This window comes from Plectropomus leopardus, chromosome 17, assembly GCF_026936395.1.
Source record: "Plectropomus leopardus strain MGB_pleo_1.0 chromosome 17, ASM2693639v1, whole genome shotgun sequence".
In the NCBI taxonomy this organism is placed as follows: domain Eukaryota; kingdom Metazoa; phylum Chordata; class Actinopteri; order Perciformes; family Serranidae; genus Plectropomus; species Plectropomus leopardus.
The window spans coordinates 31184892-31211773 of NC_142192.1; the positions used below are offsets into that span (position 1 = coordinate 31184892).

General features: G+C 38.0%; 2 protein-coding genes across 2 annotated transcripts; one reads left to right on the top strand and one right to left on the bottom strand.

The window, feature by feature from the left end:
- The first annotated feature begins 842 nt into the window (after positions 1-842).
- On the top strand, positions 843-11674 carry LOC121957820 (C3a anaphylatoxin chemotactic receptor-like). Its single transcript, XM_042506607.2, has 3 exons — positions 843-982; positions 7967-8150; positions 8602-11674. Exons 2-3 carry the CDS (start codon positions 7974-7976, stop codon positions 9487-9489), a joined length of 1065 nt encoding a protein of 354 aa, XP_042362541.2. The 5' UTR covers positions 843-982; positions 7967-7973; the 3' UTR covers positions 9490-11674.
- Positions 11675-12099: 425 nt separating this feature from the next.
- On the bottom strand, positions 12100-26289 carry LOC121958117 (chitin synthase chs-1-like). The gene is made up of 22 exons (XM_088090406.1): positions 26206-26289; positions 25043-25175; positions 24179-24367; positions 23135-24014; positions 22002-22185; positions 21019-21114; positions 20606-20767; positions 20307-20481; positions 20047-20148; positions 19797-19938; positions 19120-19320; positions 18841-18956; positions 17826-17994; positions 17171-17350; positions 16812-17087; positions 16529-16709; positions 16276-16310; positions 16107-16171; positions 15139-15249; positions 14806-15020; positions 14617-14701; positions 12100-13599 (listed from the first exon to the last, which is right to left on the bottom strand). The coding sequence occupies exons 1-22, from the start codon at positions 26229-26231 to the stop codon at positions 13492-13494; spliced, it is 3831 nt and encodes a 1276-aa protein (XP_087946532.1). The 5' UTR covers positions 26232-26289; the 3' UTR covers positions 12100-13491.
- Positions 26290-26882: the final 593 nt, after the last annotated feature.

Here is a 26882-nt window from a genome sequence, read left to right on the forward strand (position 1 = left end):
GAAAACGAGATTACAATCAAGTTGACATCCCTTCAACATTAAAATGATTTGTATATATTTGTATCTTTTGTGTGTCTGTAAATCTCCCCCAAACTGAGAAGATTAATTGTTTGTAACAAAAAAAAGCCTGTATAACCCAAAGTCCTTGTGGTTTTCCTTGTGGAATAATAAAGATTATCTCAAATTATGTGTTGTAATAACACGAGGTCATCGTCCCTGTTTAGAGGGATCTGATTGGCCCAGAAGACGAATGAAGCTCCTCTCTCATTAAGACAAGATGGTCATCCACACACATCCACTGTGTGTTTATGCATGCATGGGGTGTGTGTGTGTGTGTGCGTGTGCGTGTTTGTATGTATGTGTGATAGAAAGACAGATAAAGTGAGTGTGACTGTGAGAAAAAGAGAAGCAGTAAGACAGGAAGACGCAGCCAGACACACATGACTTAAAACGAGAGAGAGAAAGAGGAAGAGTCTATTTCTGTGTGTGTGTGTGTGTGTGTGTGTGTGCTTGTAAATCTATCTTTGTTAGAGCCAATTGCAATTTTAGACCTTGAGAGGACGTTTTTTAAAAAAATAGAGCATTTTGGGTTCAGACAGAGATTCAAAGACCTGTTTTAAGGTTCAGATTAGGCTGAGGTTTAATTAAGGTTAGGGGCCTGGTACTGCATTATGAAAACAATGGTCCTCACAAGTATATAAATACGTGTTTGTTTGTGTGTGTGTGTCTGTTTGTGTGAAAGAGAGAGGGGGGAAAGAGAGGACACATACAAACACATGTCCCACTTTTGGCAATAAAACCACTTGAAGCAACACAGGGGAACTACACACGCACACACACACACACACACACACACACACACACACACACACACACACACACACACACACACGGCTCATGAAGCTGCGTCCTCACTTCTGCCTCTGACCACTGAGACTGAAGCAGCTGACCTCAGCACTGCGATATCATTAAACATCTGCAGGTAAGAAATCAGGACATTTTCTGAGTCCAGTTTTCTGTTTTCATACATCAGATTTGTGACGCATTCAGCAGAAATATTTTACACTTTCATTGCTTGACATTTCACACTTTTTCTCAAATGTGTCATGGCAATGTTTTAATAGTATGTCATCTGAGGGGGGAAAAGGTTAATGGTCATGTGTGACATCAAAGGCAGAATCTTAACAACAACAACGATAAAATGAAGTTGACTTACCACCCTGATAATGAAACTGATGAATATACAGAAGCATGTAGGAGAGCAACCCACTTGAAAGAAAAAAAATGTTGGCATTGTACATTTTTGGAAACTATCGATATGTTAGGTATGATATTATGTGGCGTACACGTAGGGCGAGTTTCCATGACAGATTTGCACAAAACTTAAGTGATATTCTCAAGATATTGATAAAAAACAATTAAAAGATTACAATGTTTCCAATGAGTCATGAAATTCCACGAAGCATGATGATGGATGTGCAAAACATTAGCAGGTTTATTGCTTTTGCAGCCCCCGCACGAGCTATCACTATTTTCATCTAAGTGTTAGGGGGAGATAATGGAAAGGCGGGCCCTTTAACGTGGGCGCGACCGCGTATGAGGGATTTCTGGGATTTGATAGTCCGCGATTTTACAGAAAAATTGTGGATTCAAAACTTCTGGATGATCTGCTCAACTTTTTAATTTATGTGATGCAATAACAGCTCCTGTAGCTCCTGCTGCATCGCGAGGGAGCCAGTTCCTACTGACAAGCACATACAGTAGCCATAGCACAATGTGACATATTAAAGAAAAAAAATCATCATTTATCATTCATTTTCCGTAACTGCTTTGTCCTCACAAGGGTCGCGGGGGGGTTTGACCCAATCCCAGCTGTCATTGGGCAGAAAGAAAAAATAAATAAATAAAAGTGTTTCCACTGCATTTTATGAAATATGGCTTCTTCTTTTTTTTTTAAATAGTCTGAAATACCCCCTCGTGTGAGCTTAAAAACTATGTTGCAATAAATGGGTATTTTTTTTGTTTTTTTAATTTGACATATTTCCATTAGGCATATTTTATATTTGTAATATCAATTTGCACAATTTGAGGGTTAATGGAAACCCACCTACTTTGAAAAAGTTAAAACAGGAAATCTTTTTTGGGTTCGGGTTATTTCTTCTTTCTACCACTATTGAGACTGAAGCTGCTGTCTTTTGTGTTGAAGTGCTATTTCCTGAAGATAATTTCATTAAGGCATTATCTCAGATTTCATTTGATTATTCTGACATTAACCATCCTTCATCCATTTTACTAGGGAAACATTTGTCTGCTAATTTGTTTACTTTTACATAATAGTCTTGCAGGCTGACAGCCTGATGGGAATTTTAATGAGATAAGTTCCCACTGCAGTGCAGTTATACATGAGGGGTTTATGTAGCTCACACAGCGGTTTGAGGTTTGCGGTTCTCTGAGATGGAGCAGGACTCATATTGAAACAGTACTCGCGGTAAACTGTTGTTTATTAAGCAGCAGCAGCAGGCTCATAAATGTTTTAATCTGTGGTTTTTTTGCTGCACTTCCTGTGCCAACAGCAGTGCTGCTCACAGACACACTACACTTTGTCTTTAAGTCATTTTCTTTAAACATCTGCTTCAAATTAACAAATGTCCATTTTGTCATAGTCTGATGCCAACAACAACAACATTGACTCAGTCTAATTCCTCTGTCCGGTTCACTGAAACTTTCCCATCTGCAGGGTTAAAGTTATTAAGGTGTTCTTTATGGAAAATGTACTCCAGCTGACAGGAAGTTTTGCATTAACGATGATTAATTAGCAATTAATCTCACAGAACGTATGCAACAGAATGGTTTGGAAAAGATTGTAAATGTCTGTAAGAAAAAAACAAACACAACAACAGATGTTGTCATTTGCTTGTCACAAACACCGCTCCCCTGGGTCAAAGTCTGTGAGAATGATGACAAACATATTTTTGGCAGATTGTTTTTTTTTAAAATAGGATGTACACTATTCCTGCTTTCTTTCATCTGTGTTTTAATTTCTCCATGTAATCCTAACACAAAGTTAATATATTTTTGGGTAGCAAGTTCAGGGACATAAATATATTTTGGCTGGTTTAACCATGATTAACCCTTTGAAACCTGGAGTGGCAGAAGTTTTCTTGTGCTGCTTTCAAATGCCTTTAACAAGTATTCAGACCTTTGAACCCTGAGTAAGTTGGTATGATTTTTTTTTGAAACATGGGAAAAAAGAAATAAATACATTTTTGTGTGTGCCAATTTTCAGGTAATTTAATTGTGCTTTAATTAATTAATTTTTAAACTAATTTCTTGCTTCTTTTTTCTTCTTAAGTTGCCCATTGACTTCTTCCCATGTTCTTGAAAGAATTCAAGCCAGTTTGTCCAGGTTTTAAAGGGTCATGGTTGTACGATCAAGGGAAAACTTCTCAAGTGAAAACCAGAACACACACGCAAACTGCTGTGAGAAGAGGACAAAACTCGGGTGAACGTATGTGCAGAGATGTGGAAAGACGCGCAGAGAAGCTCAGATGAAGGTGATCCGCAGGAGAGCAGGCAGAGAGCTGATTGACTGGTAAAACACGATGCTGATTAAGAGCAGGAGTGACAGCAGAGGAGGGAAAGGCAGCACAGACAGTCTGACATCCCGCTCCAGCGTGCGGACATGCGGACAGTCCCCAGTGCAGACATGTCCTACATCCCGCTTCCTCTAACTGGGGATGTTGGCAGGCTGTTGGCAGCTATAAGAAAAGTTGGCAAAAGTTTTTAATTCCTGAGTAAAATGATTAATAGCACAGCAGTTTCACAGAAACTGAAGTTAGAGTCCTGCATTTAGGAGAGGTTGGCCTATTATCAGCACAATGTGCTTAAATTTCCTTGAAGTTTGTTTAAAATTATAATAATTTTGTAATATAATTTTAAACATGTATCTATGATAATTCTCAATATAATTTTCACTTTCAAAAAAATGAAATGGAAAGGGAACAGGGACATGAGTGGAGCAGTTGGTACTATTACATGAGCAACAAACCAAGAAATGGCCCAGAAATTAGTAAAAAAAGTATAGATTGCAAGATAATTACCTGAACATTACTAGTAAAAAATATTAGTAAATAAATAAATACATATTTTTTTCTCTAGACATTTTTTAAACAGATTATCTCATTCTACTAATTTCTTGTAATTTGTGGAACATGTCTTGCCAAGTTGCTCAGTCTTTTTCCCCACAATTTTGAAAGAAATGGCACCCGTTTGCTTGGATATTAGGTGCTGAATACTTGTAAAAGGTATCTGAGCATAGCACAAGAAAAGTGATTTCACTCTAGGTTTCAAAGGGTTAAATTGCAGAATATTTTTAAAAAATTCGTAAGTGATGCAGAGAACAAATACATTATAACTAACATTAAAAATATAGATTCTGTATACCTTTTATCCCTTTAATTTAACTTCAGCGTTATTTAGTGTCTTCGACTCTTTTTTTACTTGTTAAACATATTTAATGAGGATTGTTGAAAGGAACCAGGGATCTAAAATTTGTATTGCAAAGGACCACTTCCCTGTATATGTTGTGCAAAAGACTTGAAAGCTGAACTGAAAGCAGTCTTCTTCCTCGTTAAATGGAGGTGCCAAATAGTGTGCAAGTGTTTTGGCTCTTTCTGTAAATGACCTCATGTCATGTATGAATCAAGCTGTAAATATAAAAATCATGACGTTAATGCCTTTGAAACCTGGCCAAATTGGCTTGATTTTTTTGAAGAAAACAGAAGAATGCAGTAAGTTAAATAAGAAATAATGACCCAGATATTAGCAAGAAATTAGTAAAAAAAAAAGGTCAAGAAAATTACCTGGAAATGAACAAAAACTCCACAACCACAACAACAAAACATTAACCCCCCTGAAACAAAAAAATTTAAGCCCCTCAAACAAACAATAAAATATAGGAAAGAAAAAATAAATAAATAAATAAAAACAAGGAAATTACCTGCTTACAAATTATTATAATTCTATAAAATAACTTTAAATATATAATTATGATAATAATTATAAATATACATTTTCCCCTACCTTTGAAACATTCTTCTTTTTAAATCTATACATTTCTTGCAGTTTGTGGGACATTTCTTGCCGTGTTGCTCAAGGTTCAAAGGTTTACTTATATTTACTTCATGTGTTTGTATATATTTACTTTACTTAATCTGTGCTTTACTAAACCTTATGAAAGGTGTCGAGATGTTGACTCAGATTTTAAGGGGTTAAAAGATAGATGAACTAGAAATTTCACATAAACCAGGTTTGGGCTGCAGCTGCTACAATAGAGTGCTGACACCTTTGACTCCAGTTCAAGCATCAAGTCAGACAGACTGGACTCAAACTCAACCATCTTATTATTCTTTTCATAATCTTTTGAATGTTTTTAAGAGTATTTCAGTACCTTGAAAAGCCTTCTATGAGAAATGTATTATTATTATTAGAGCGATTCCTCTTCAAATGAAATCTCTCTACTTATTGCAGTTGTGCACAAACACGTTATTATAATGGATTATTATAATTAACATTTGAGGTATGTTCCTTTGATTCACTTTAGACAGTAGATCAGACAAAGAGTTTTGTTTGCAGCCTGTCTCAGGAGGACAGGTGGTAAAACTGGAAGTGTCTCTCACACAGTCAGTGAAATGGGAAACACCTGCGGCCAATCAAACTTGAAGGAAACGTCATCTTGGCCCAGCGAGCGTCACAGAGCTTCTTTTCTTTTCAAGTTCTTCAGAAGTCGAGTTTGTGGTTGTGTGTTTTCTTTCCTGCTGGTAAACCACATCACATGTGCGAGGTGTGAAAGGAAAGAGTTTGTTTCCAAAGAAACTTTACTTTTAATTTGAAATACCACCTCATGCAAGCATATAAACCCTTTTGCGATAGATTGGATTTTTTTTTTCTTCCTGAAATCGACATGTTTCCATTAGGCATTTTTTTTTATATTTGCAGTTTCAATTTGTGCAATTTGAGGGTTAATGGAAATCCATCTGACAATGCTTTCAGTAACACCACCAGATGATACAAGGTTTTTATGGGGTTTTTGTTTCATATCTTCGCTGAGGTTTGAGGGAAGCTGTGAACTTTCTTCTGGGTTTTCCCTTTGAGGGCAACAGCTTCCTTCTGTAATCTGCAGAGACGACTTCTGTGTTGGTCAGCTGGACTGTTTTCTCTTACTTTAAAGCTCAACATCATTTTGCTCCCACTGGTAAAGTCGTCTTGAATTTCCTCATCACCTGCTTGTTCTCATCATTGTCCAGGATCTCTCATTTGTCTTTCTCTGCCATCTCAATTCTCTGTGCCACGCGTCATTGTGGTATTTTTCTGGTTTTGTAATGAGATCTGATCGACAGATCAAATAGTGAACTGTGAGGTGTAAGGTCATGGATTTTTCAGGGTCACACTTTGCAGACTCCTTTCTTGCAGAAACATGGCCACTTTGAAACCTGATGACACAAATGCAGATGTCAGCTGACCTTTACCTGACTGTTATTCAGTTTCATTATTGAGCTTCTTTAACATGAATGTGAGAATTAAGCAAACTGGCTATAATTTCTTTCAAACTCATGGTAAGAAGGCAATGAGCAACTACAAATGGAGCAGCCACAAAAATTAGAAATAAATCAGGTGGAAAATAGTAAAATAGTAAAAAAAACCAAAGAGTTGTCTCAGCTGCAATCGAGGTGGCAGTGAACAGTCAGTTATAGATATTTCTCTCCCACACCCATTATTGTATTTTAAGCCTGCACACACACACACTCACACACTGACTCGCGCATATACAGACATTTTGGCACATTCCCAGACACTGAAGCACAGTGACTCAGCCGGGTACATCTGACTCGTCCGCAAACACTTCATTCATACCGTCTATTTTCATAACATCATATGAAGAAAAAGGCTTGTGATCAGAAAAGGTTACTCGTTTATAAGATGCATTTGCTTCAGTAAGACTTCTTGGGTGAAGAGTTTTTAGCATGAAAGCTCAAGAGGAAGTAACCCAAACTCACTTTTAAACCGGCAAATAAGATAGAGATTGTCTTTGGTTGACCGTGGAGAGTCTCCTCACTTCCCGCTGTGCTGCATGATGAGTGAAAACAGGAAGGAAACACAGAGATCGTTCTTCGTAATGAAGAAGTTCAATATTTAACCACAAAAACAGGATATTCTGTCTAATGGAGAAAAACTAGCTGAGCATCGTTCTCCTGGTGTTTCACTTAACATGAACATGGTCAATTGTGACTCAAGGAAAAACATGTTTGTGTGTGAGTGTGTGTGTGTGTGTGTGTGTACGATATAAGAAGTTGTAATTTTGTGGTAACAGCTGATAAAAGTCCCACAATTGGATGCCCTCTTGCTCTGTTATTAACCCTCTGAAACTTGAATTAACATCAGTTTTTCTTGCGCTGCATTCAGATGCTTTTTACAACCTGAGCAGATCGATTTGATGTCTTTTGAAAACATGAACAAAAAGCAACAAGCAAGAAATTGGTAAAATGTGAAAAGAAAATGACAAAAATATGAAAATTATTTTTTTGAAAAAAGAGACGAGAAACAGAAAATTAATTAAAAATTAAATTAAAAAAAATATTATTTTTATATTATTATTATTATTAATGGTTTTTTTAATCTTTTATTTTTATTACTAATTTCCAGGTAATTTTCTTGTAACTACCTTTCCTTGCAAATATTTGGGTCATTTTTTGTAACTTTTACTTTTTTTCAAATTTTTGGCTCATTTCTTTTAAGTTGCTCATTGCCCTCTTCCAATAATTTTGATATTTATTATCTTATATATATTTGGTGACGTGGGAATGAGTACAGGTTGATATTTCAGGTCACCTTTTTTAGTTTTCCTCCTCATTGTCTAATAAAAAAATCAAAGTTATAAGTTGGTTACATTTTTTTTTCTATTTTCCAGTGTCACCATGTTTTCCAATACGTCTCTGCCTCACGTCCTAAAGTCTCTCAAGAAAGACGATACGACAACCGTGGACATTGACGCCATTATGGACAACGTCACCATTGTCCTCTACACGCTGACGGTCGTGCTCGGCATCACAGGGAACTCTGTGGTGATCTGGGTGGCCGGATTCAAGCTCAAGGTGGATTTAATAAATTACAAATACTTTCACAGGAGAAAGAAATGATTCCCTGAAGCTCATTTTCCTATTTTGTGTGTGGAAATCTCCTTAAAATACTATATCAATAAAAGGAAGTGTGCTGCTTGGACAACAGCTCCGTAAGAAAAAAGAAGAGGAACAGAAAAAGATTTTTAAAAGTGTTCTTCTTTCGGAAAACTTATGTAACATAAGTTAGAATTACAATATTGCCGCTTATTACCACATATTACTCCCTAATGGCTTTTTATATACAAATTAAATTATGGCTGCACTTCTGTTTTTTGACAGACAGTTCTTTATTTAGCTGCACACTGAGGACTTTTTTGGGGCTAACATTTTATTATTCATATCTACATGTACATATGAGAGTAGAGTCATTTTTCCCTGCATTTCTCCTCTCTACCTTTTCTTTTGTTTTCTGTTTTCTCCTCAGCCAAAGGTCACGAACGTGTGGCTGGTGAATCTGGCGATAGCCGACCTGATCTTCTGCTTCACGCGAATCTTCTCGCTTACTAAGAAGCTCTTCTTCGACCACTGGCCATACGGCATCTTCCTCTGCAAATTCAACGGCTTCTTCAAGTACGCCAACATGTTCTGCTCCGTCTTCCTGCTGGCTGTGATCAGTCTGGACCGGGCGCTCTGCGTCTGGCAGCCCGTCTTCACCAAGCGGCGCCGCACCTTGTGGGCCGCCAGGATTGTTGCCGTGTGCGTCTGGAGCACTGCGATCATCTTCAGCACTCCGTACTTCTACTATCGCCAAGTCTACCTGAAGAACAACCTCACCAAGTGCTCTTTTGACGTGAAGGAGAAGGAAATAAACAACAGCGCCAAGCTGGCGCTCTACTCCATCCGCTTCCTGTGTGGTTTCATGTTGCCTTTCATGGTCATCCTCATCTGTTACATCCTGGCGGGGATTGGCATCCGGCGTACCCGCCTGTCGGGGAAGTCACGACCGCTGCGTATACTCGCCTCATTAGTGGTGGCATTCTTCCTGTGCTGGGCGCCGTACCACTGCCTCCTGCTGGTGAAGATGGGAGACAGTAAGAACGCCGTGGTGAAGATCTGGCACCCCGTGGCGAAAGGCGTCGCCTACTTTAACAGCTGTGTGAACCCGCTCTTGTACTTCTGCATGGGGCTGGACGTGAGGGGGCGGTTCAAGCAGAGTCTGGCGGGCGTGTACAGGAGAGCTCTGGCGGACGACGTGGACGGACAGACGACGCAGTCCAACGAACGCTCTCTGGATGACAGCAGCGGGTCCAAACCCAGCACTGTGGTGGTGGTGGGACGGAGTCAGACATCAGTGGACGTAGCAAAAGTTTAAGTCTCTCCTGGAGTTTCCTGAACATGCGGTTGAGCATTAAAGGGTCATACTGCTGTTTTTTCGTGTTTTTAATGCTGTGATTGGGCGGCTCAGGAGTGGGCATGATTTAACACATACAGAGTGACTGTTGGCCTCCACCTTCACCTCCCTCACCTGCGTTGTTATATCAAGAGGACAAAAAAATTAATAAATTAGACCCCAAAGAGATGATATCTGACTGGATACATTTATAATTTGGTCACCGAAATTAGTTACTAAAAATATTTTAACATTTTACATTCAGAGAAAAGATATAATTTGATTTTAAAATGTAAAAAATGACACATGTTCAGATATAATTAGGCATATAGCAAGAACAAGTGATAAGAAAACATTTACACAAGATTAGGACCTAAAAACAAAATAATTGAATTGATGGTCTTTAACAAGGGCTTCAGCAGAGGGTGTAAATATGTCTCAAAAGTGATAGTTCAGATCGGCACACCCCCAATTTGAAGATACAGCATTGCTACCAAAGCAACGTACTGATGCAGAGGGCAGCAAGAAAAACACATTTTAGCTGCCTAAAAGAGCCAAAATCCACATCCTTGAAGATTTTAAGGTTCACCTTAAGTAAAGTAAAGTACATACAAATACAAATACATACGAAGCCACTTGTACACTCCTTCAGTTCATTGTGATATTTCCCTCTCAAGGTGCATATGAAAAATTGCACCTACATAAGCGATGACCTGAGGAGCTTAAAGGCTTTTGAGCCCTTACAGTGAAGAGACTGACTGGACGGACACATGCAGGTCAGATTTAGATTTTCCTGTGAAGTCGTGTGTTGATGCATGTGATAAAAGTCACAGATGAAAAGTGGAACTGTGGTGAATGAGGAAGAATACGAAAGATGTGAGGAGGGAAGTGAGCCTATTAAAAAGAAATCCAGAAATAACTTGACGCTGTCCTGTGTTCAGGGGTCAAACTGAAAGGTAGGTGAACTGAAACTGTACAATAAGTCACCCCGTTTCTATGACTGTTTTTGTTTTCTGCTACCAGATTTGCTAGAAAGGGTTTCATGGGTGGCTCAGTAAAGGAGTGAGCAGAGCATTTATGGCTTTTATGAAACATGTGCATGTGGATGATGATAATAAAAATGTAGCCTGAAAGGTGGTCAGCCAACACAATAAACATCACTTCTTAGCAACAGGCTCATAAAACACAGCTGCACTTGCTCTGCAGATTACTTACACATCACTAAGAAACATTTCTCTGTATCTTGAGCACAATACTCTCCAGGTATCATGTCTTTTCTGCTGTGTACAGTAGCTGCAGTATCAAGTTTAATGTTTTGAAACACTGTTACACTTTGATTTAAATTTTACAGTAGTGATGGATTATAAACTCAGTTCTACTTTTTTTGTTGTAAATTTCTGTAACACATGATAAATGGATTTGTAAATACTACCATAAGATTATAGAGAAACTTTAATGTGAAAAAAGCTTTTCAAGTTGTCAGAAATTGTGTGTTTAATCTGTTTAGCCCTTTCAAATCTGGCCAAACTGTTTTTATTTCTTTTAAAATCATGAGACAGGGGCATTAAGCAGCTTGGAGGAAATGAACCAAACATTTGCAATAAATTAGTAAAATGTTAATGTAAAACGTACAAGAGGATTATCTGAAAATTAACAAAACAATGTACGAAAAAAGAGAGAAAATAAAAACAAAGCAAAGAAAAGAGGAAACTGGACAGAAAAAAAAGTGCTTAAAAATTATAATAATTCTGTAAAATATTTTTAAATATGTAATTATGATATTAAATATGAAAATAGTTTCTAGGCATTTTTACTTAGGTATTTTCTTAAAGAAATATGTTTTATAAATCTACTAATTTCTTGCAATATGCAGGACATGTCATGCCCAATTGCTTATTGCCTTTTCTTTCATGCCTTTAAAAGAAAAAACTAAAAGTTTTTAGTTGTGAAAGGTGTTTGAACACAGCACAAGAAAACTGACGTCAATCCAGGTTTCACAGAGTAATCATGCAAAGGTGATAAGACAACATCCAAAAACTGCAATAAAGTCAGCAGTGTAGTTGTTCAAAGATAATTGAAAGTGCTATCTGTTAAATATGCAGTTTAAATGTTGATAAGTTGCAAGGTCATAATGTATTAAACTATTAAAGAAGGTCTCATATTTAAAGCTGTTTAAAGTCTGTTTGCTGACCTCTCTGAACCTGCAACCAACTGACTCGACACTAATGATGCTATTTTCCCGCTCACACACGCAGTGCAGCCCAGGTTTAACTCTGTTTTCGGAACCAGCCTGAGGTGGCCGGTTTTTGGCACTTCAGCATTGACTTCATTTCTCAGCTTCAGTGTTTTGCCGCTTGGTTTGCTATTCTTTACATTTTTAATTTTTTTGTTTTGACAGCCCTGTGGTTAACATGTGGTTGTGTCAGCCCAGACAGCAAGAAAAAAATGTTTCTGATAACCAGTAATATGTTTGCATGTTTCTTATGTATAATATCAACATTTTTAAAATGACATGGTACATGAGTTGAGACTGCAGACCACTGTCCATGAACAATGACCAATGACTAGCAAATCATTGCTGTGTTTGCACTGGGGATAGGGTCATGAAAAGTGATTTTACTGAGACATGGCTGCCTTTTCAGCTGGGAATTTGACAACAAAACTGGGTATGCTAAGCCAAAATTAAGCTTTTCCTAACCAAGTGGATTTTTCATGTTTACCACAGCAATGCTAAAACCAAAAAAAACCTCAACATGATGGAAAAAAAGGAAAGAGGAGATAGATTTTTACTTTGCTTTGTGTTTAAAAAGTCATAACCAAAAAGAATAAGACACTGCTTTGTGAAAAAGCCCTTCACAAACAGTCTTAAATCTTGCACATTTCAGCTGATGGTTTTCATCTGGGCATGTCTCAGGAGCGCACAGATATACGAAGGCTGGCGTCAGCTGACGGCAATCAGATAATTGTCTCAGGTGCAATCAATGAAGTGAGTGTGTAGTGAATCAGGTCAACCCCAACAACACCACCAGTGTGTTTAAGACCAGCAATTCATAATAAATAATCAGTAACATCAGACTGAAAAAAATAGACCAGATAAATTAATCTCAAATTGCTTTATTGATAAATAGACAGATCAAGTTTAAAATCTAAAGTCAGTTTTTAACTGTAACATTATACACCATCGATACTGATAATGAAGCAGAATCAAAACATTTGTTGCAGTTCATCAAAATGATCAGCATCCCTCATTGTGGATTTTTTTTCAAAGGCACCCTTTTAACAAACAAAAGCAGTACATCCCAAACCTAGGATTAAAGTGAAAGTGATAAAATAGAGTATAAATATTTCTTCAGTTTCTTGTCATCATGTTGACCTTCATAAACGTATGGTTTAATCTCTCATATATGTGTTGAACAGACAGCAAAGAAATTTAAAGACAAAAATAATAAGTTCAGATCCTTCATAAAGTGACAGTGATGCACTGTGTTAAAACACACTGTGTTACCAGCAAGACTCATTATTTTTCAGTTTCACTCTTTGACTCTTTCAACAAGAGGCCACAGTTTTTTGAACTTTACATCTAGTTCATCCACATGTGGTCTATTTTTTTTAATATTCAAATTGAGTACCAACCAATTAAAAACTAAAAGTAATGGGCCTTAGCTGTCAGTCATTAACAGAATTTAATTAACTGCTGTGTTGTTGCCTAGTAATGTCATTTACATACATTTTTACATATTTTCATATTCATATTATTCATATTCATTATCATATTATTTACATATGATTTTATTTGACAGTTTCAGCAGACGAGATGCCATCGCTTTTATGAAGCGCATTATAACATACTGAAAAAGTTTCAATAAATATCACGATCAGCACAGCTAAAATAATTAAAAAAAGATGTGGTTAGCTTCTTTCGATTCCTACGTGTAATACGTTGTTTTTCAAAAGTGCTAAAAACAGATTTCGGTTCCTCGTTGTTTACACTAGAGTTCCACCGTGGTAGCTTGTGCTGAAGACACTTGGGAACATAAAGTCATCGCTGCTATCGTCTTCATCATCTTCATCATCTTCATTATCTTTGACCTGCTGGGAATTCAGACGTTAAGTTTAACAATAGTACCACACCTAGATCAAGAACATTGCACCAATGACATGCCAACAATTTTCCTAGTCTGACCAAGAAAGGGTGGGGTATGACAGAATATACTGCCATCAATCTTAACTGTCACCTTAAATTTGATGGAGGTATGTTTCACTAGCTGACACATTCATTGACTCACCCCGAATGGCTTTACTCCCACTCACTGTGTGCTTCACATGTTAATTAAAACTCAAGTTTATAGATCTGTAAACAACAAATTGGCTTTGTCACCATGGAGATACGAGGTGAGGCTGTTCACACAACATAACAGAATCACATCGCTTACGCTATCTGAGAGCTCGTATGTTTAATTGCACTTTACATTTATTAGCCAGATAATAAATATTAGAAGCAGGGGTCAGAAGGGGTTGAAAATTCAAAGATTTACCCTCAATGCTGACTTTTCATCTTCTGTTGAGAATGCTGTAAAATCTGTACTCTCACATACTTTTTTTGGGATGTTTTGTGCTCTAGAAAGTAGTACACAGTAGCTTATAAAACTGTGACCAAAAAAGAGGCGTGTACCATGAAGCAAGATTAGTGGGTTAGCGTGGTATGGTGAGCCACCCAAAAACGTGCACCTTGCTTTGAAGCAAATTTTCATCGTGACCAAACAGCGGCACAATAATTTCCAGGGTCTGCTCCATGAAATATATTTTATTATATACACAAATATAAATATACATATAAATATACATGATACCTGATTTACTGAAGTCTGTTTTACACTGCTGGTATATTACAGCCAATAGTACCCTGATTTTAAAATTGATTGGTTTATTGGTATTTATTACAGAAATTCATGGAGTAACATTAATTTCGATTGGATTTACCATTCAGTGTCAGTTTCAGGATACCTAAATGCAATTTTTGAGTATGATGTTTACATTTATATCAGGTTTTAAGTTGGCAGTAGCAGCACTATGGTAGTAGTAGAGATAGTAGCATAGCCTTGTATGTACCTGTTTGAGTGGCTGTTCCTGGTTTTGTTTTTCAGACAGGGCATCTGTATCCAGGAAGGCCACAAAATGGATCAGGGTGTATATTCTGAATAGAAAACAACAGAAGAAAGAAAGTTAGAAAGGAATAATCAACCTTTCCTCATCATCACATTCAAACATTGCTCTAAAAGAAGTTTGATTTGAGCTGACCTGTGGTACAGCATGGCTACAAACTGGACTACAACCAGCAAAGCAAAGCCCAGGATGAACATCAGACCCAAGGGGTCAATGTGCATGTACTCTCCGGTGAACTCCAGGTTGATGTTGACCTTTGGCACCTGGATAAAGACGGACGTGACTGAATGCTGGAGAGTGAAGGTTGCTATGAGCCAGAGGGCGTTGCAAATGAAGTAGACGAAGGTAATCTATTAAAAACAAAGGATTTCATGGTTTTATTTTTTACATTTATTTGACAAAACACAGCACAGTATCATCAGCATAACGTTTCACCGACATGTAGTCGAAATCACCACTCTGACTCACCTTGTTTCTTAACTCTTTGAGGTTATCAGCCATTATTTCCTGTTTCTTTTTGTCCACAGGAATTGGCTCCAGGTATCTAGCTGTCAGCTCTCTAAAGAACTGCTCCTCATCCTGCAGAGAAATACAGTGTCTTTTAATGATAATTAAACTTCATGTGTTTATCACACTGCAACCTGCTGTGTTTAATGGTGCATCCCAAAGTCCTTATAAGGTTTGATTATCTATGCATTCTAAAACACAAATAAGGATAATAACTTTTTTCACTTCTTTTAAATGAAAATATACCCATCATTTAATATTATATTCTAATTTGATAAAATTATTACATAGGATCATGAAGTTTTTGGCCTCTTTGCAGTACTGGATTAAACATCACTAAATATAAATCAGGCTGTTCTCATCTTTGTACATTGTCCTACAAAAAGTAAATAACATAAATTCGTACATAGCTTACATAATTTGTCTATAATGCATGGATTTCGGAAGGCTGTTATCTTATGACCAAAGTGTTGATCTAAGTAAAGAAGGAAGCGGACCCTAACAGAGGCAGGTTGGGGTGGTAGATGTGTCTCAAAAACAAAGGACTTTTCCCAAGAGACTGGTGTTCAGAACTGTTTGAACTTGGTCATTACTTTACAAAGATGTGAGACTATTGAGGTACATCCTTACCACATTTGTTTTTCCCAAAACTAACCTCCGCAACTTTACGCTAAGTTCGTGATATCATTCGTTGGGCGCTAATTCATAGGATATCATGTTAACCATCATTTGTGCATTTTTGTAGGCCTCTTACTCTTGCACAAGTGCAACAAATTTCTTGACAATATGGTTGTTGCCTCATGACAAATCTTCATCACAATCAAAGGTTTGAAAAGATGCAATCACAATTTTTTAGCAGTGGTAAAAGAGGGACACAGGAATTTTAAAATTGTACAAGTACGTCAAGTCATAAAATGTAAAATTCACACCTGGTCGAGTGTATCCTCCTGCAGGCGCATGTCATCCGACAAACTTTGCAGTTGTTCGACCCAATCTGGAGAAAAGAGCACAACAGGAAAGTATAACACATCTTGAATGAGTGTGAGTCATCAACTTCTGCAACTTATTTTTGTGAAATTGCCTCATATTAGGACTTACTCTGGTGAGGACGGGTATAATCAGGTTCCTCTCGTCTAAGACAAATTAAGAAATAAACCAATTAATTCATCATAGACTCAGTGTATTCACCTACTGAACCGTCACTACAGGACTGAAAACTCGTTATGTATTATCTCTGTTACTATAATAGCTAGCATTGCATTTCAATTTAATTAAACAGTCCACATTTTGCACACTGCAAAAACACAGTTTAAATGTATCCAGAACATGCTGCTTTTCTTACTCTTCTTACCTTTTTTCCTCCACAGGGATCACATCCTCCACAATAGTGTTTTGGGGTTGAGATTCATGCTCTGCTGCCTCCACGTTCAGGTTCTCCCGGCTGACGATGAGCTCTTGATTTGCGCTTTCCCTCTGACAGAGTTTTCTGCAGCATTTGGCTTGCGAGAAGAACTGTGTGAAGGTGCTTTTGACTGCAAGAGAAATCATCAAGTTTCAGCTCATCTCAAACATACAATGGAGCAGCATTAGTAAAAGTTTAAATTTGATCGTATCAAGTCTCCACTTCTATCTGCCTTTCTGGGCTTTGGTTTGTGGAATAGCAGCTGCAGGCTTTGTGGTCCCAGCGGCAGACGTCTCCCTGGTTCCCCAGGACACGTTGTTCATGTTAACCATGGAGTAAATTGCCAGAAGCAAGTAGGCGCTGGGGATGCAGATAATGTAAAGCAAACCGTAGACCACCAGGCCAACCTCCTGAGGATGCATGAGTGCAGTGATGAGGTAGAACCCGGCAAGCGCGATGATGAAGATGCTGCTTGGAGTCAGGATGGTTTTGTCCTTCACCATGTTCCCTAATGGAGGAGACCCAGATGGAAATTGAGACCCAGAAGCCTTTCAGTATGACCGTGCATTGATGACTGTTGTATTTGTGTACCTATTATGACAAGCGCTGCGATCATCATGAGGAAAGCGTAGAAGACGCTCATGATTTCTGCAATACGAATCTGAGTATCAGACTTTGTCTTGAAGCTGATGCCGAGGAAGACAGCAGGAGGTATTACAGCCATGATGAGAGCGCTGTTGGGGTGAATGTCAAGCAGTATCGTAAAACTACCTGAATGAGTGACAGAAAGTAAAAGCGCCGGTTTAACAACTATGCTGCTAAAGAGAATGCTCAGATTAGCCTTGAATCACATATGTGGTAAATGCTGCAATTTGTCTGTAGCATAATAAATGTAATGACATCAGTGTTCAGCAGTAAGTGTTATATTTACATTTTTACTGTTATTTAGGAGTATTTATTTATTTCCTGTTAACATGAAAGTAAATAAAATTAAAAGTATGAACGAGGAGAGTTTTAGAAAGCTTAGCTCCAGTCAAGTGGCCAACAAGGTACTGTGAACAAAGAAACGATGAACATAATTTATTTGTGCCTCATCGAGTTTTGTGTATTTCATTACTTTTAGGTGTCATTAGGGAAGAGATTAATGTATTGTTTTGCTTTCTGTATTTAAATACAATTTTAACATTAATGCACACTCAAAGGACATGCCTATCTAGTCCTTTAAACTACCAAATACAAGGCTAACCTGCAATCATAAGGACGACGGTGGAAGGTGCCAGTATGGACGAGCCCAAGTTGAATAACTGGTAGAACATGTAGGGTTTGGACATGGATGGGTTCCTTTTGGAAATAAGGTTGGTAGACCCCAGCAAGTCCGCAATGTTGGCCATGGTGGACGGTCCCCATCGCCGACGCTGAAAATGGAAGTAAACATTATTCAGTCGAAGACCCAGCATGTTTCTGGTTAAGTAAAAGATGCTAGTAAATAATCGCATTAGACTAACTGGAATAATCCCGTCCATAGCCTGTGTATCAACTAATCAGCTAATCAATTAAACTGTATTTCTATTGCACCTTTCAAACCAATTAAAATGCAATTAAAAGTATTTACAGTTTGACTCAAGAAACATAAGCAAGAACCAAAAAGGAAATATTCACAAATGATTGCTAAAAAAATGATCTCAATAAATAGAGTCTAGTATAGTATAGTAGTCTAGTATAAACCATAATGTTGTTATAGTAAGACAGATCAAAAACATTCAGTTTTTGGCACTTTTTCATTGCTTTCATTTTTCAGCCCTATGCTGCTTTGTCAAGTTATACTTTATTGTAATGAGTTAATTAAGTTTCCAGACTTACCTTTTTCTTTGCACAGTAAAAAAAAAAAACATCTATATTATTCATTTTCATCTTAAAAATATCTGCAATAACTATGGATAGGACAAAAACGTATATAAGCATCTTGATGAACCCCCCCCCCATAATTTATCTAAGAACATATTTTCAAAGTAATGACCAATTGTTAATTTAAATTTCAGTTTAAATCCTATTTCACAGCTACATAATCAGCAAGACAATATTAATTGTGTGACTGGACACAATAGAACAAAGTATTTTCAGAGACCAAAACTGGTTTGGCAATTGAATCTAAAAAAAAAAAAAAAAAAAAATTGCACAAAGAATTTCATAACATCGTTCACATGTAGGCAACACGTGCTTGTCAGTGATTTACATAATGATTGAGAGGCTCATGGTATTACCTGGTTGTAAAATTCTTTGAACTCCTCTGGGGCATTTGTGTAGGCGTCAGAGGCCGCGTTGTACTCCACTCTCCATCCCTGCTTCAGCAGCAGAGTACACAGCCAGCGGTCCTCACCTGCAGGGACCATCCAAGATCATCAGTGTCAAATCCACCTCAAACACCACACCATTAACTTTTATTTGAATTTGTAAATTCCCACTCCTTCAGTTTTTCTGGCATTAACAAGCTCCAGTTTTGATCAGACTTGTCTACTTATCCATAATTTTCTGAAGGCTACCTTGGTCATACTGGATGTAGTGTTGAGCCTTTGAGGCCATGATGGTGTATTTTTTCATCACGTTGTCGTCCATCAGCGCCGCTGCTCTGAACAGACTAAAGCAGCCCGGGCTGCACAGCACACACCCAAACACATGCTCTGCTGTCTTGTGAAGCCAGTGGCCCACAGCGTATTCAAACTTCTGGTACCACACCATGGGACCTGCAGAGGAAATACAAAACTGTTATACCCCTTTCTTGCTAAAATTGGCAAGTGCACGCAGATAAATCTAAGCAATAGCCTGTATTCTGCTGGAGAGCGAATCTTCTTTTCTGTCAGCTGGCATGTGAGTGTGTGTATGTTGTTTTGTTTGTGTGTCTGTGCAACGTCACAAACATGCAGTAGAACAGGTAAACAGCAGACAGCAGCAGAGACATAGGTCTCTGAAAACTTTTCACTGGTTTTGTCTATTAATATATCTCATCATATATCTCATATACATCTCATATAGTCTGTCTTTCAAACTCGGTGCAAATGTATTTGGATCAGTGTTTTAGCTGCTTAGGAGGAGACAGAGAGTACTTAGTGACAGCAAGGCATTGCTTCTCACTGGTTAAGGAGATGAAATTACCAGGTTCACCCGGTTCATCTAATTTGGCTTTAATGATAATTCCTGTCCTTCTCTGTATTTGACCCACCTGATCCGGTGGGATGAATCCTGCCACACGCTGCCCCAACACGTGGGTACAGTTTCAGACGATCGACGAGCAGCATCACAGCAGCAGGCTGGAAGTCTGTGTCGCCATCTAAAGCCAGGAGGTAGGTGTTGTGCTTTTCGTCCTGAAGAAGCAGGGACAGTTTGCTGTGTTTTAAATGTAGCTAATTTCACGATCAAAATATTGTAATATGCACTGTGGCTTTTTTGTCATTTTTTTTCTCTCATCTCACCTGAAACTCTCTTTTCAGCTCAACCTCGTCCACTCCTTTCCCCCATCGTTTGAAATACTTGGTCGCAACTTTCCAGCCCAGGAGATAGTACAAGTACATGACCTGTAAAATATCAAATACTATTCAGCGAGTAGTCTCTCCAAAAATGACTTCATACACCACTAAATCTCACTGGAAGTAAAGGAAAGGCAGGACTTAACATTTCAAATGTTTCAAAATTATTATTATTAATTAAACTCATTTGCATATTTTTTCCCCACCTGAGACCATCTCTTCTTGTGGCGAATGAGTTGCTTGTCCTTGAAGTGAACCACCAAACTGTTTCCAAGAGGCATGGTGACCACCAGACGCCCTCCATACGGCGTCCTGATGATCGTCTGATCTGGGATCTGCTGCTGCTTTTTGAACAGGCCATTATCCATGTTTACAAAGATACTGATAACAAAGGATGAAAGACACTTCATTTAAAGTGAGTCTGTGCGATCATCTGGCAGTCAAACTGTGATGTCTCATTCTGTTATTTAAAAAAAAAATCAAGCTTGAGTTTCACAGTTTTTACCCATAAACTTCTCTGATGATTCCTACAAGCATCTCTGCATATTCGTTGACGTGGCGCCCCTCACTACGGGGAACATCTCTGAAGGCGTCATCAAAGTAGATATGGGCTTCGAAGTTCACATCGTTTGTTTCCCCTTCTGTCTTCGGTCTGTACTTGTCCAATCTGAAGAGTTACAAGAATCACATTCAGCAACTGTGATGAAATTGTTTTAAACTGAGGCTGAAAAATCAAAACTCTTCCAGTCCATTCTCATTTTGAAGTCAACAAATTTGTCTGCTTTTGCAATGATTTCAGCATAAGATCCCAATGACAAAAGCAACCTGCGAACACGGCTGGAAAGGAACCGTTTGTGGTGTTATGATTGTTTATTTATGATTGTTAAACGACTATCTATATTGATTCTGTTAACTTACCGAAATATTGAAATGATTATCTTCATCATCTCTTCGTAGGTTTCATGCCACATGGTGGCACAAAGGAACACCCTCACTGGGTCTAGTGGTTTGAATCTGAAAGAGACAAGTAAAACTAATTTGCCAAAATAAAAAAAAATGAATAAAAAAACTGAAAATAATCCAAAATACACACACTGGCATCCTGACTTCACACAAACCACTGTCCTACAACACATCCTAACCCTTACACTTATCCAAACCTATCACAATGACATGTATCGAGTGAAGGATCTGGGGATTTTTTGGACATACTGTCACCTGATTAATGTCTTCTGATTTCTTCTAATTTTAGACATGTTGATGCCAGACAGATTTTACCCGCATCATCTCATTTTGTTGGCTGGGGACCGTGAAGTATTTTGGCAGAGCATTAACTGCTGACTTCCTTGTATTTCCATTTTCCAGCCTTTGAAGGCTTATGTTCCTCTGAATTTGTGGTCATCAGAAGTGTTATGTAACATGTCAGCATGCCCTCAGAGCTAACCAGGTGTGTGATTAAGATTTTATAGTTAAATATATAGCTGTGTATGTACAATTATGAACATTAAACTGATTGTTTCAGCTTTTTAAAGTTGAGACTGATGAAAAACAGAGATATCCTTTTTTAAAAAAAACAAAAAAACAGACGATGTTCATTTAAGTGTATAAGAACGTCAAAGCAGGCAAAGAAAATGTTTGAAAAGAGTGTAGAAGAGAGTGCATCAAACACTTCCTATATCACTGCTTAGCGGTATTTTCTACTCTTTTGGATGATTTTTTTTAATTACGTTCATCTGTATTCCAATTTAAACCCTGATTTAATCTAGCCAGAACCAGAAACCTAAACTAATTAACTATTTATTAAGTCCAAACTCAAAACAAGCACCCATGAACCTCACTTTGTGGGGTTTTGCTGATCTTTCCAGCACACAAACACACAAACACACAGATCCCATACTTACTGCTTTCGCTTTGCAGTTCTCTGGATGTCAAATCGAGTGTTCAGCAGCAGTGACTGCTCTATGAATCCTCCTTCATATAGCCTCCTGATGAACAGGTCTTGAGTCCTCTGGATGCGATACAGACTGAGGTTCCAGAGGTGGAGCGTGGCCAACACAAGACCGAGCCACCACGACACGGCCTGGCCTGAGGAAAGATGGACGGAAGATTTCAGTCAGTTGTTGTTGTTTTTTAAAGCACAAGAAAGTACTGTTTTTTGTTTTTTTTTGTTTCGCCCTCTCCCCAAGCTTTACACACCAACTCTTAGTTTCTCTTAGTTACAAGTATATATACGGTGACAACAGAAAGAATAAAATATTTAAGGTTGGCAATGTTAAAGTGGTACTTCCACCTCCCTTTCAACATATGCATGAGACTGTTATCATCTCCCTCAACATCATCATAGAGTGCAATTACTAATTTCACACCTACCATTATTGTAATATGACATGCATCTGTTTCTATTATTGCTGTGCCTCTCTTCCCCTCTCTCCCCCTCTCTCCCCCTCTCTCTTTCTCTTTCCTTTTTTGCCATGATTGTATTTCATTTGCTATTTACGACATCTGTTGCTCGTCTGTCCGTCCTGGAAGAGGGATCCCTCATTATCCTCTACCACTCTTCCTGAGGTTTCTTCCTTTTTTTCCCCGTTACAGGGGTTCTTTTTGGGGAGTTTTTCCTCGGGTGATGTGAGGGTCTAAGGGCAGAGGGATGTCGTACACTGTAAAGCCCTCTGAGGCAAACCATGTTTTGTGATAATGGGCTCTATGAATAAAACTGACTTGACTTGACTTGACTACTTTAATATTTTTGATGCCAAAAAAGGACATTCAAACCCTCCACAATTGATCACAAGTGATTGATACTTGATTTCACAGGTTTTAAGGAAAGCAAATCTTATGTAAAGTAAATATAAATACATAAAGTAAATGTGCACGTTTAAACCTATTTTCTATATTGTCTTTATTCTTTTTCTTTTTTACGCACTATTCTTTTGATGGTTTGTTAGTTTATGGTCTTGAAAAAAAATGTTTGAAATGAAATCAATCAATCAAAACCCTGAGCAACGCAGCCAAAAATGCCCAGCAAGATTATTACCTGTCAGTATGCCAATGTCAGTTATCCTTGACATGTCCAGGAAGCACAGAGTGTGTGTGACATCCAAAACAAGTTCAGGGAACACACTGCCATCCAAGCTTGGGTTTCTTCCATCTACAACTACACTGCAGTAGCTTGTGAAGTTGGTGCTTTCAGTCCCGTTCAGACTTAATCTGTAGTCTTGATAGTAAACAATAACAGGGACGATGAACAGAACCATGACAGCCAGAGAGGCCAAGTACAGAGGCAGGATGAAGCCACGTCGCAGGACGTGCATCTTGCAGGCTGCCTGTGCAAACCAGTGACAAAATGCAGAGGAGATCAGCTGGACCCCAATAATGATGGCTATAATTTTTGTCTCACGCCTTGGGATGGATGTCACAATGTCCCAGTCCATTTTGTCCAAAGGGACGTAGGCTCCGAGCACACCTGCGGTCGCCAGGATCCTGAGCAGGCTGGAGAGGATGTGCAGCACGTTCTGGCACTTTGACATGTCCTTACACAGCTTTTTGAGGAAAACAGAGCCGCTGTTCTCGCTGATCAGTCTGAAGTAGCTCTCCCACCAGTTGAAAGACACCAGGAAGCACCCGCCAACAGCCAGACCCACCCAAATGGCCATCTTGGTATCAGTAGGATCCTTTGTGATGTACAGAAAGAGGAACAGGACGTAACCGAGCAAAAGCAGGAGGAAGGCAGTGATGGACGGCACGAGGAAGCGGTTTCTTTCTTTGGCGGTGCACTGACAGATCACCTGTAGGAGCGCAGGAGTGACGGCTACACCGTTTAGTATCGTCACGTTGGTCACAATGTCCAAGTGAGGCATTGCCACAATGGTGAGAATCGCCGCACCCATTGCCACCAGGAGCTCAAAGAACAGAACCTGAAGGAGATGCAGATCACTGATAATACTGAAGAAAAGGGACTGCTAGTTGCTGTGGAATTAAGACATTTCATGTGATGTATGTAGGCTAAGCTGTGTAATACAAGTGTTTATGGTGGGTCAGGTTTGAAGTTGAGGGACAGTTATTTCAAATTTTTTCTCACCAATGCTACAGTTTTTTTGGCTGGTAGCTTCGAGGACTTGTAGCACGCCTTCCAGAGGCTCTTCAGTAAGAGAAGCACACTGGAAGCGATTAGAGCGCAGCCGGCACACAGCAGAGCGACAGGTTTCTGCTCATCTGGGACGATCCTGGTGCCTTCATTGGACAATGTGATGAGGAGGAGAAAAGACGTCTGCAACAGAGAAGAAAGTTGACGCAAGACAGAAAGATGTGAGTGAATGTGAAAGGGAGTCAGTGCAGATTAATTCTGTCCTCAATATTCAAAAAACAAGACATTCATTTAAGATAATCTTAATTTTTACTGCTACTTTTGAACTATAAATCCACAAGATTAGCAGATTAGAGAGTAACTAAACACTTTTTTCTTCTGTTGAACAGCAATACATATGTCAGTAGTGTTTTTGATTGTGTTGAGGTGTGCTGTTGGCTGAATCTGATATCAGGAGCCTGCTTTCATCAGTAACAGACTACTTTGTGTGTGTGCAGAGGACAGAGAGGTGTTGTGGATCAAGAGGCGGCACGGTTGGGTGACAAGGCATATTTTTGAGACTTGTTTCACTGTCCAGGGAGGAGGCCCTCAAGACAAACATGGGGGATTAGATAGTCTTTAATAAACTTCGGAGAGATAAGGGCCATCTGAATTTCAGTTTTACACAAATATTAAATTCCATTAAAACAAGAGTCAATCTTTCCCCTGAACAAATTTGCCAAATTTGAAAGTGCTGATTACAATCCCCCTAAAAACCTTGATTAAATTAAGATTATAATCCCTCATGGGATATTTGTAAGTGTGTTTTAGCTGTACAGCAGGTTAGTAAATATGCACATATAATAATATGGAACAAACCTTGCTGCAGAGAGCCAACCCAAACACAATCACAGCCACCAGGCAGACACAAATAAATTTTAGCAGTTTAATCATCTTCCATGGCGTCTGTTCATCTTCAATCATGGGGACCTCTTGGCAGGTATCCCACGTTCTACAGAAACAAAATGTATGAAGGACGTTTGTTAATTCAACATGTTGGTAGACAACACACATAGTTAACTTATTTTACAAATGGTTATACAGAGACAAAAAATATCTCTCCATAGCCTTTATGATGTTCATAAATACATAACTTTAAAAAAAAAAATGGATGTCATCAAAGTAGACCACGCCACATCTTTTTTTGTAATTTTAATTTAATGCAGCTCTGTTTGTAGCTAAATGATAACTAAAACTGCAGTTGTTATGCTATTAAATTATGTTAATTGTGAGTTTGAAAATATCAGTCAGAAAACTTTCAGTGCACACTTCTTCAGTGAAGTCAATATCATCAACCACTGGCAACACAACAAAATCACAAACTGAAGCTTTAAAATCTACCCTTTTACTTGAGTCACAATTACTTTCATAAAGGATCATTATAACTGGCATCGTTACTATGATGCATTTTTTACTATGAATGTATATTATGGTCAAATACTATCATAATAAATAAATGTGTTCAGTCTTATTTAACTGATTTGCTTTTAGAGCAAAAAAACCCCAAACAGAATATATATATATATATATATATATATATATAAAAGAATAATAATAAAGATGATAAAAAGCTGCTCTGTTAAGAAAACAGTTCTTTTATAACATAGCAAAGTTAAGTTTGCTACGTTAGTTTATGAAATAAATGTTGTTTTTTCTAATTCATTTACCTTTTTTTACTTAATCAACCCTAAAAAAGAAGTCAAATATTTAATAAGGCAATTAAGTTAGATCAAAATGTGGCTTAATGAAGTACCACAAAAATGATGCTTTAAAAAGAAATCAACAAATGGATGGTTGGTATTTTGGCTGATTCCTAATTTGATTATTAACTAATAAGTAATTTATATAAGTAACAGTTATATAAAATAATCAGTATCAGTATATATATATATATATATATATATATATATATATATATATATATATATAGAGAGAGAGAGAGAGAGAGAGAGAGAGATTTTTTAATTAAAGTTTCTACTCACTTTGATAAGCCCCTGCCGTCATCCATGTCTCTGAATAATGTGAACACTTGACAGCTCCTATCAATATATCACGTTTTTCATCCCCACATCCAGATATCATCAACATGACAACGGAGGCACAATCACGTATGTAAATCACATCACTCCAGTAAACGGTAACACCCCAAACATGTAGGTTGTTGCAGATGAAAAGCCAAATAAGGTACAAGGAAGTCCGGCTGACCTTTTGGGAACACCTGAGGGCAGTATTTCAAGTTTGCGTAAAAGTGAAGGAGAATGCATCGCTTTCTTTTCAAAAACAACAGAAATAAAAACTCAAGAAAAGCATCTCATCAGCAAATGTGACTGAAAATGGTCTTTGAAACACATTTTTGGGGCGTATTTTTACTCGTTCTTTTTGCCTTCTATAAAAAAGCGTGTCTGTTTTGACAGTTTATGTTTATTTGTTTCACATTACATGAGAAGGTGCAGTAGAAACCTATACTGCCTTATTTAAAAACCACACCCAACAAACATATGAAAAACAAAATATAAACAGTAAAAACATTGATAAATTTAGTTGTTAAATCTTGTGTGGCATGGAGTAAATGTGCAGGCATTACCTTTTTTCCTCATGAATGCTGTTTTTTGATAGCCTTGCATATAACTACTCTCTTTCAATTTGTCAAAGACAGTTT